Source organism: Nanorana parkeri, unplaced genomic scaffold (assembly GCF_000935625.1).
Source record: "Nanorana parkeri isolate BGI_ZX_2015 unplaced genomic scaffold, ASM93562v1 scaffold564, whole genome shotgun sequence".
NCBI lineage: Eukaryota > Metazoa > Chordata > Amphibia > Anura > Dicroglossidae > Nanorana > Nanorana parkeri.
Window position 1 is genome coordinate 204,467 of NW_017306832.1, and position 11,856 is coordinate 216,322.

An 11,856-nucleotide genomic window follows, 5' to 3' on the forward strand; every position below is an offset into this window, starting at 1 on the left:
TTAGAAGGAATGCTAATGGTAACATATGAACAGATGTCTTGCTAATGATCCTAATTGTAGAAAATGAGCTTTTCTAATCAGCCCGGCATACAACAGTTCTTAGATTTACAGCTGGCTTCCTAACCCCATTGTGATGTGTAAGTAATTACAGAAAAAAAAGACATTCATTGGAACTTGTTGATCACTTATCCAGTGTGCTAATCATGGCCAGATGGAGAAGACATTTCCTGACATTTAATGACCAGGGCCAACATGTCAAATTTTTCATTGCTTTGCTTCAGCTGAGCTACATAAAATGAGACATTGGGATTTTGTAGCCCCCAAAAAGAAAGTGAATCCTGTTTTCCAAAACAAATAGAAGCATACGATGCAATGTATCCCTAAACATCGGACATAACCGTGGAAAAATACAACTTACATTCATTAGTTAAACATATTTTTCTTTTACTTACAATTATTATTTTTCAACTTTCTGATCCTCTTTGGCATTAATGATGTAATGTGCCCAAGCCCTGCATCCTAGGAAGGTTACATCAAAGGGCATTGCAGCAAAATCTCATCTGTAATCTCATGAGTAATCTCATGAGAGGGGAAAGGCATTTTTCCTATGTAAAGAGTAAAAAGCCTGCAATTATCTGTTAGTAGATTGCCATTACTAATTATTTCTAAAGGTGTATTTGTTGTCGTTACACAGATATGGGTAAAGTTCCTCTTTAAAACTGACAGCTGCCTCCTAACTTTTTTCACATTTTCTCTAGTTGTTGTTAATGGAGTTAATTGGCCACTCTGACTACTGAATTCCATATTAATTTGTCCACCCCTTATTTACACGGACATAGTCCACTGTTGCCACTATTGGGAAATGCCATGTAGCCACTGCAGGAGTACATGTATGTGACCGCAGGAGATGAGCAGCACTGATGCAAATCTGGATGTAAAGAAAATAAATTAAACCATGTTCTCTAACAAATAAAAAGCATCCGTTTAAGCCAAAGTGGCCAATGTCATTCAATTAAGCTCCTATATCTACTTTAATGTGGTATCTTATAGTACAAACTCTTCAGCTGTACAGAAATATAGGCTTACAGTATACAAGCGCTAGAATGAAGACTCCATTCTAGCTAGATTCCTGCCTACCTGGCTTTTTATAAACGGAAATGCCTGTAGTGACATTGATCAGCTCTATGTACCATAATGCATAGATGTGCCTGCTCGTATGTTTGAGTTCCACTCACTTGAGTGCTCTGATTGCAGCCCATTTTTCATCTGCGCTCCAGAACTTTACATAAACTTTTCCATCTTGCTTAGTGCCAAGTTTAAAATTAAACTTTCTCCCACTCTATTCCCTGTAATCGCAGTATTTGGCTTTCAGCTATTTCGTTTCACAGCCGTGTGCACTGCACAAATCATTTAACATCATGTAGATGGCAATAACAATTGTGCTAAACTGACTGTCAGAAGGTTTACCTAATGCATCAGTTTAACATGCTTATTTGCAAAGAGAAATCTTCCTCAATGGATATACATCTGATTACCCAGACTGTGGAAGAAAAATCACTTTGCTTTCTTTTGCTTTGGATTTAGTATTGCTACATTTTGCCCAGCTTCTATTTTTGAAAGCAGATCTGTTTAAAATCTACTTAAAATTGCCACCCAGTGCTCGGTATCCTTCATTACTTAGCTTATCTTTTTTGTTCTGTGTATGGGTTGACAGGCCTCTAGACTTCCCAGAGTGCAACGCATGAAGCAGAAGTAACCAATCACCAGGCTCCAGTGCTGTCACACGGTGCCAGACATGGCACTCTTTAAAAGTATTCAAAATCTTGAGGCACCCCAGCCTAAAATGTCATAGAATTTAAGGGGGACCCCACGCAAAGACATACAAAACAGTGGGTTTTCCTCTTCACGTCAAAGTGCCCCCTTCAAATCAAATCAAGATTCCCCCATTCACTTCAGAGTCACCCTTTACATCAGTAGCCCCATTTACACCAGTAGCCCCCTTCACTTCAGTCTTCGTTCCTCCCTTCACATCACAATCCCACTACCACAAAATTTTGAGGCATCCCTGTGGCACCGTGGTTGAGAAAGGCTGTAGTAGAGTGTGGAAGTACTAATTTTGTTTTTTGCAGAAACATATTGGCTTCAGTAGTGGAGATTTAGATCAGTGGAGGAACAAGCAAATTTTAGTATAGGTGGTGGAGGATGCCTAGCACAGGAAGGAAGTGATGGGTTTGGATTTTTTTTATTTATTTAAAGGACAGGTTTACTTTACATGCATTGCACTGTACCTGTAGACCTGGCTATGTTTTGGCTTTTGAAGAGCTAGATATTCTGTAATTCTTTTACCTCTTGCCTAGCTTGCCCAGACTGCAGCTGCTTTAGTAATTATTAATTATAATTTTTTTTGGTTCATCAATATCTTTTGAAGATGGATGGAGAATCCTTGGGAATTATGGATCTGCGTATCATTACTAAGCACACTGCAGCATTACCTGACTTGGGCAGTTCTGATGCTTGCATGGTTTTATATTGTTCCCTGTTGATTAGGCATGCATTGGATGCAGATATTCTTCGTCATTTTGGGAAGTCTCTGGAAGCATTGGTGATTCTCATTCACAAAGGTACTGGACAACGTGGTTGTTATTGGTTCGACCGATTACAGCATTGTTTTACATGTGTAGGCAGCATAAGCATCTATTTAGAGCTGCATCTAACGATTATTTTCAAAATCGATTAGTTAGCCGATTATTAGGTTCGATATGGCTATGAGAAATGCCTGCCTCCAAACCAACTACAGGTTAGTAGATACCACCATGGTTATTGCTTCTGCCTCATGCAACACAGGTAGATAATGGACCCCTGTCCTATTGGAAGAAACCGATATTGGTAGGCCAGCCATTGCCAGTGAACTGTTGCTTTGCTTTCCCTGCACAGCCTAATTATTGATTGATGAGGCTCATCAGTGGCAGAATTTGTGATTTTGTATTGCCGGGCTGTAGACTGAACAGGTGGATTTATCTGAGTGTCATGTTCTAAGTACCTGTATTTGTCTTCCAGTGTTTTGAAATTCAACACAGCGGTTAAGGCGTAGAATTAAAGGATTATAGGAATATAGGTTCTGTGCCCGTAGGCAGGACGAATTCTGTTGCCAACTAGGTAATTGTTTGCATAATTCCACATGGTAGATGCCATATTTTGGTTCAGGCAAGAGAAAATTCAGAGAAGATTTCTGGCCTATCTTACACAATTTACATATTCCAGTAATTGTGTAGATTGGGTTTAATGGTGCTGTTCACCAGTATGTTGGCCTTTCCATCATTCAGAACAAGTAGCAGTTCATCAGAAACATATTTATTGACAGAACAGGTATTCACCATTGGCAAGACTGTCTGTCTTCTAGTTCACAACTATAGGCAGTCCTACTTCAGTTGAGCTTTTGTGGCTGGCAGCCATGATAAGGCTTCCACCAGAAACTTCTATATCTACAACCAGATAGCCAACTAAACACACCCACCAGCAGAACAGTTATGTGAAACCACATAGTTAAAGGAGATCACACAGCTGCTCCTCATCAACCGTCATCTTGTGTATATTTGTGACTGCAGATGTAGAGGTTGCAAACATTCACACACGACAGCTGTCTCCGCCCCCACACCGCTCTCCATGTTGATCTGTCACAGGAGGCTAAGCAGGGCAGTGCGGGAGGATATACACTTATTGGCAACTTTATTAGGTACATCTTGCTAGTACTGGGTTGGACCCCTTTTGTCTTCAGAACTGCTTTAATTCTTTGTGGTATAGATTCAACAAGTTGATGAAAACATTCCTTAGAGAGTTTGGTCCATATTGACATGATAGCATCACACAGTTGCTACAGATTTGTCGACCTCGCATTCATGATGCGAAGCTCTACAAGCCTGAACCATTGATACAATGCAGGATGGATCCATGCTTTCTTGTTGTTTACATCAGATTCTAACCCGAAAATCCGAATGTCGCAACAGAAATTGAGACTTATCAGACCAGGCAACGTTTTTACAATTTTGGTGAGGCCTTGCAAACTGTAGCCTCAGTTCCCTGTTCTTAGCTGACAGAAGTGGCACTCGGTGTGGTCTTCCGTGGCTGTAGCCCATCTGTTTCAATGAGTTGTGTGTTCAGAGATGCTCTTCTGCATACCTTGGATGTAACGAGTGGTTATTTGAGTTACTGTTGCCTTTCTATCAGCTTGAACCAGTCTAGCCCTTCTCCTCTGACCTCTGGCATCAACAAGGTATTCTTGCCCAGAGAGCTGCCACTCACTGGATATTTTCTCTGTTTCAGACCATTCTCTGTAAACCCTAAAGATGGTTGTGTATGAAAATCCCACTAGCTCAGCAGTTGCTGAAATACTCAAACCAGCCCGTCTGGCACCAAAAACCATGCCATGTTCAAAGTCACTATCATGTACCTGGTAGAGAACCGAGTAGTGAGGAGGCCTCCTTTGCAATTCTTGTCCCACATCCCTAAGAGTGGTAACAGGGAGTGAGAGGACAGAGAGCAGCACCGGTGCCAGAGGGTGCAGGGCACAGTGCCTGGGTGAGTCCGAAGCTGGTCTCCAGGGAAGCAGCTGGGAAGACCACCAGCCAGCAGTCAGGCGTAGTCAAGGAGATCCGGGTCAGGCAACAGAATACTGGAACAGGCAGAGGCACAGGAACACATACACAGGAGCTGAAAGACCATCCAGCAATGATCCATAGGACTGGCAAGTTTAAATAGGGCCATCAATCCAGAGAAGCTGCATCACTTCCTGCACGTTTCCGCGCGCACGTATGTTGAGCGCGCATGCGCAGTAGCACCCGTTTCCCGCAAATGCGGAAGGCAGGCGCATGCACAGAAACATCCACACGGCCAGGTATAGTCTTACATTCACTTAAATCACTTTTCTTCCCCCTTTTCTGATGCTCTGTTCGAACTTCAGCAGACCATCTTGACCATGTCTACATGCCTAAATGTATTGAGTTACTGCCATGTGATTGACTGATTAAATATTTGTGTTAACGAGCAGTTGATGAGGTGTACCTAATAAAATACCTAATATATATATATATACACACACACACACACACACACACACACACACACACCCTATCCATTATGGTTAAAGAGACTGCCTTCTGACCTTTCTTGTACGAATTTGAAATCCCACTCCCTATCATAGTTCCTGGCTTTATTGGGCAGGAAAAGATGATTGCTACGGCGCTTCCTTGTGATGAAATTTGGTATTGTGGCTTATCAATCAGGTGTCAAATAAAATGCATCTTCTATGAGTATTTTATTGGGTGGAGACAGGCTTTAGTACTCGAGTCATGGTAACCACCAGCTAGACAAAGATCTGTAGAGGGGGGCCTCCCTGTTGACCATTCCAGCTGCAACTCCCCCATTAGAAAGAACATTTTGGTATACCGTACATTGTATATAATACTTTATATAATCCTTGTTTGAAGAGTATTGTTGGTATCACTTGGGTCACCTGATTGGTGAAGCTCTAATGCACATTAGTTGCAGGATTTGACATTGTAAGGAGGTCTGGAATGCTGATCCTTACCTTGATGTTACTGTTTTCACAGCTGGTGAGAAGCCAAGGAGCAAATTGTTTAAAAATGGATGAGTACAGGAGCTCATCCGGGAAAGAAGCTTAACATAAGCATTGATGTTTTAAATACACAGCATTTCGGTTTATCAATAATAAATGACATATTGGTGGTGGGGGTGGTCGTGCCAAATTCCTGAACGTCTAATGTACAAGGACACAAGACGAGTTAGGTGTTTCGCTGAAGATGAGCTAATTGTCTCCCTCATGTTCATCAATGCGAGCACCAGTGAAAGACATACGATATAGACTGTAGGCCATGCAACACTAAGAACCTGTAGAATCTTATATACATGTCATAAGTGGGTTCCATTAAAGCAATGACAGTGAGTACCTGCTAGAATAGTATAGACAGTCCTACCAGAAATCCTATAGAATTGGTTTATTTGCCCACTACAAACCACAGGTAACTGACCCTAGTTATCCCGATGGGTGGTTTGTCTCTCTTGGTTGCTTGTCATATCACTTGGTGACTTCAGAGGTAAGATTTCCGAAGCTTAGGCCTAGCTCCTGCCACAGCCACGATTTTGTGGACACTGCTGAATCCTGTAAAACAAATTTTCTATGATGGGAAAAAGTAACTCGAGGAGTGTTGTTTTGTAAGGCTATGGCAGAATGCAGAGCTGCCTATTTTTTGATGGGGGAGCTCTTTACTTGAGTGGCAGAAGTACTAAGTGATTCTGTGCTTCAGCATCTCCCCAGAAGTAAATTATCAAGTTTGGATGGAGTTATACTTTAGAAGTCTGATAGAAGTGAGTTGTCAAAACAACTTTGAAGGGGATCTGTCATGAATGAGATTATCCATGAATGTCTATATTGAATCTTCATAAGTTGGGCATGCTTGCTTACCTTCTGAAAGATTGACATTTGTTTCCTCATTTAGCTTTATTTACTTAGGCTGGATATTGGCTACACTGCCAACTGTCTGAACTCAGACGGGGCTTATGCTTAAAAGGTGTGCTAGAACATTTCTTGTTGCCCGATGAGAAGTCTTGTTACATTTTCAACTCTGCAGAATTGACAGTCAAAATCGGATTGGTTGCTGTAGGCAACAATAAATGTTCGTGTTATGTATGTCGTCTTCTACATATGTATTTGTTGTGTGAGTCCAGTCTGTTGACAGGCAGCAAACCAGCAGACTTCAGTGATATTCTTGACAGACACAAACCAATAAAAATAGGACACATGTAAATTGTAAGCCATCAGCATTTAGCTAGCACCAGACTATTCATTTCAACAACATAAGATTATGTTGTTGAAGTCTTTCCATAAGATTATATGTGCAGCTAACATGTTATGCATGTCATTTACCTGTAAAAGCCCGCCCTTGTGTAGACATCCAGAAAGCTTTATACTGCCCAACCTCACTCTTAATCCGATCTTCTTTCCTGTAGTTTTCATCTTTCCCTCCAGCGCTGCTGCGGGTCTCTGATCCAGCGCTGACTCCTCTGTCCTTGCTGGCACTTCCTGTCCCACGGTGTCTGCATGCGGGTGAACGCTGTCCCTAGACTTACCTTGTGTCTCTCCTCGTCTCCAGGCCGAAAATCTGAACTGCGCATGTGCCTGCCCCAAGATCCTTTGCGGCCGCCCAAGGTTTTTCAGATTTTCGGAAGGGAATTTCTTTTTAAAGTTTTTGCATTTATCTACTGCTTGCTAGCACTAGATATATGCAAAAAAAACCTGAGGGTTTAACAAACCTTTAAGTGACACACTATGGTATTCCTCTTCTTTCCTCCCCCAGAGGAGCTAGGCCGGCACACAAAGTAAATGGACATTCCCAGACGAGGGGAGGGCTATGACCTGCAAGGAGGGAGGGCAAACTGTGGTTGTGCTAGGTAATTTTACCTTCCTGCTGTAGTTGATTTCCCTAGCAAGTTCAAAGGCATATCGCAAGTAAATAACATATTTTATGGAAAAGAAAAAAGTTACAAGTAAGCATTTAAAATACTTGATCTTTGTTTCTACCTGCAATTTGTTTAAGTTGGTAACATTCTTTTCAAAATACCTAAAGACTAAGGTGTGTGTTTAAGTGTTTTCACCCAATGTTTACACATTTTCTAATTGGATTCAATGGGAAACATTTGCAAATTCTGGGTAAAAGGTGTGTGAATCTGGGGTGAAAACATTTATCAACACACGCTCTATGTAGTCAGATTCTTGCATGATCTTAGTTGTGACTGGCTCTCTTTTTAAGATGGCTGCCTGTTTATGTGAGATTATTTTCTCAAACAAAATGACACTTTTATTGAAACCACCAGCCAGCAGTGCACACTTATATAGACAGAGTGCTTCCTGTTAAGAGAAGAGGTTTAATATTAGGAGATTGCTAATTTTATTTTCAAGTGTGAAATCCTACGCGCCCAAGTTGAAACACGAGTTCTGTAGTGTGACGGCAAGGTGGATTTCAGTAGAAGTCAGAGACTTTTATGAGTCACGGCTGTCAAGTAGACAAATTGCTTAGCTTTGTGAGAAGAGTTGATGCTGTAATTTACAGTGCTAATGTTATGATTGTGGGTTGCCTAAGGTACCTATTAAATGAAGAGACCTGTCATTTTGTCTCTCATTATTACTGCTTCTGCAAGTTCTCTTCACTCTCAGGTGTTGAGTAAACTTGAGCAAGATGTTGCTGTTCTTGTCATTCGTTTTTTGTCTTGTAAACTGCTGTCCTAAAAAAAAGTCCATAAATAAAGTCTATTTGGATTTGATCTTCTATATCTCATAACTATTTAAGTATTAACATCAAATTTTGACACATTTTACCATTTCAAAATAGTCTTTTGAAATCATCAACATTGAAAATATTTATTACCTGCCCTGAAATTGTCAGCGCTGAGAATATTTATTATCTGTCCTGAAATCATCAACTATAAAATATTTATTACCTATCCTGCAACATTAGCTATAAAAATATTTATTACCTTTCCTGCAACATTGGCTATAAAAATATGTATTATCTATCGTAGTACCTAGGTGATCCACTACATCTTTTCAGCCTTTTAAAGTCTCTCGTTTGAGGCATATTTATACTAATTATAATGGTTATAAACATTTAACTAATTTCTCTGAAATGTTTGTGTATATTTTTTTAGCATTTAATCTTTAGGATGCACTGTTTAAGTAATTTAAAGGTGAATAATTGTATTTATTTTTAATTTTAAAGGTAAAGTTACTTATTTTTAGAAAAAAAATATTTTACCAGCTGTCAGCCTCTGTACATTCTGTAGACATCCCCCAATGTGTCCAGCGAGAAATGATTGCTATCTTCTTGTCAGGAGGGAATCTAGAGCATTATCTATAGCAGTGTTTCCCAAACCTGTCCTTGCTCACCTAATATTGCTGTTTTCCAGTTATCTTTAGTCATATGTTCTAAATATTTTTTTTTTTTTTTTTTTTGAATGCTTTCCCCATGTGACAGTTAGTGACACTAAACTCAGGAGTTAAATCTTAAAAATGCATTCAAGTACCTTAACTATTAACAATACTGCATATTATGTGTGTATCGCTCAGCTGTAGACCCTGAAATCATATCTGAATTTGTGCTAACACTGTCCTTCCTTCTAGAGGGTGGCTACATTTGTTTCCCATGGTCTCTGTGTGTGTTGTAAAGTAGCCACCACTCCAGTCTCACTCCCATGATGGATTACAATCTCGATACAAATTAGTAAACTAAACGTGAGCTTGTATTCCATCAGGGGATAAGAAAGGAATCCCATTGCACTATAGGTTAGCTTAAGAGATAGGATGCAGCTTGCTTTTAATACCTCTGTTTGATTGAAACCCGAGGGTTAATCCATACTATCAGGAATGGGTCACTGCTGTGATGACTTATGGGGTCCTGTATATAACGGACTTCTTTCAGCACAACTAAAGGATACAAGGTTAATGGTGTGAAAAGGAGACCAGCTGCTGGTTGAATAGAAGAAAACAGTTTTCTGGCTGTCACACCGACCTATAGACTTGAGTACATTCTGTGTTTCTCACCCAGAACAAGTATACTTATCAGGAGTTTGACCAGTCTAGTATCTGGAAGGCAAAGATCCAACACGCCTTTCTATTGACTCAATCAGAAAATGTTGATTAAACTTAGTTGCTAGCTGCAGTTTTTTAGGCACGAGTGCTTTTTGGCTCCTAAGTATCGATAACATATTTTTTTTTGTTGTTGCAGGGGTTGATATGATTTTATGGTTAATTATACTTTTGTAACTTACCATTTTATTTTGTTCTCTTTTAGATAACTATAATATTTAAATCCTATCCTGATTGCACCGACCAGAAAGTGTACCAGGCTGTGACTGATGACCTCCCAGCAGCTTTTGTTGATGGCACAACTAGTGGTGGAGATGGAGACTCTAAAACCTTGCGGATTATAGAGAAAGTCAGTGGAAAGCATGTTGAAATGCATGCCAAGTACATCGGAACAACTGTCATTGTACGACAACATGGAAACTACCTAACTTTGGCCATTCGCATGCCAGAGGAATTGGCAGTGGCTTACGAGGAGAGCCAAGACTTGCAGCTGTGCATGAATGGCTGCCCATCTAGTGAACGCATTGATGAAGGTGGACATCTACGTTTTCCAGCGACAGTGAAAACTCCATCCAGCTCGTCACCTATTCAGGCTCGATCGGCATACACACTGGAAAGTGCAATTGCCAAGTGTCTTGAAACGTTCCAAGTCCGACACATCTACTTCCAGTCTTGTGTATTTGACCTGTTGACAACAGGCGATGCAAACTTTACTGCTGCAGCTTACAGTGCTTGGGAGGATGTGGAAGGTCTACACCCCAGAAAGGAGCTATGGCAAATCTTCCCTAACAGTGGAAATGTGGGCAAGGCACAAGCTTTGCCGGCCGTTGTTCTTGGGCTTGTATGCTTAGTCCTTGTTGCTTTTTTGTAGGAGTTTTCCTGTGTAAAAACAAAAACAAAATGTAAAATATATATTGTTATAATATATTGATCAAGGATAACAGCGTATATGTATATACCGTGTATATGAAGGGTTGTTTGTCTTGGGATGCCCATGAGATTGTAAATATTGTCATTGTTTATACTTAATTTGGATGTAGTATTACATTTTTACTTTTGTCTTCTTTTTTCTTTTTTTTTTCTTGTGAAATGTTTTGTATGTTCCGTTGCTGGAACCTTTTAGAAAGCACTTTATTTTTTTATATATTTATGTGTCTCTACCAGTGAGAAGTTGTGTGACAGCACACAGACCAAGCTCTGCTTATGTATTGTGTTGAAACCTAAGAATTTTATTTTTTTCCCATATTGTGTCAGTTGCCAGGATAGTTGTGTAGGTGGCAATAGAATTGCCATGGTAGATCATGGAATAAGATTTCTTTCTAAGGCTTATTCATAGGAACTAATGTGAACAACTTTCTTCTGCCTTATGAATGGACCATTTAAGAGCAAGAGAGGAATAAAGAAATAAGATCATACAATGCCTAAACCATAGACATATATAATATGCAGCCCACTGCATCAAAGTGCAGATCTTCTGATCTCACTGCTCTATGTGGAACAACCTTTCAAGTCATGTTATTGGATGTAGAGTATCGAGAGAAAAAAATTATTTACAGTACAAGTGTGGGGTATAGTGTTGCGTTCTAATATGTGTGTATTCCTGGATTTTGACACTGTCTTAAAGCCCAATTTCAGCCAAAATGTTTTTCTTTGTTATGGGTTCAGAGTCTCTGTCAGGATTATGCTGCCTGTGTAACTGTGAAGAGTTACCTTAACTTTCTCTCATGACAGGAAGGGATTCAAAAATCTCTCCAATGGGGGCACAGACCAAGAAAATGTATTGCTGTCTGTGCCAGTGACTACCGCACCCCATATTCCTTGCATAGGTATTGCAGGGAAAGGAATGAGGAAATATCGCCACAGGAGTGCCACAGGCAGAAATAAAACCAAAACCCTGACAGATATTTTAACCCTTCCTCACTATGTCTTAAACAAAAAATGTTTGGCTAGTGTTGGGTTTTAAGTGCACTTAAAACATTAACAACTCCCTTCTCCAGCCAGTCACATTCATTGCAAGGAATGTGGCCAATCTCTATTTTAATTGAAGCTCCCACACTGATTTCTCACAGCCACTTCTAGCTTTCCATGTTCTGAGTAGTAGTGTCTTCCTGTTAGTCACATGATCAGTCATGGTCAGTGTTTAAAATAAGTGGAAACCTGGATCTTTACATATATAGGACACAGCACTCCCATAGAAGGAA

General features: G+C 40.1%; 1 protein-coding gene across 1 annotated transcript in view; it reads left to right on the top strand.

Annotated features, from left to right (window-relative positions):
- Positions 1 to 11,052, top strand: part of RGMB (repulsive guidance molecule family member b) — a 40,847-nt gene extending 29,795 nt beyond the window's left edge. The window contains exon 3 of the mRNA XM_018562191.1: positions 9,861 to 11,052. Coding sequence (XP_018417693.1) covers positions 9,861 to 10,526 — 666 coding nt within the window. The 3' untranslated portion in view covers positions 10,527 to 11,052. The remainder of the gene's footprint in view (positions 1 to 9,860) is intronic.
- The last annotated feature ends 804 nt before the right edge of the window (positions 11,053 to 11,856 follow it).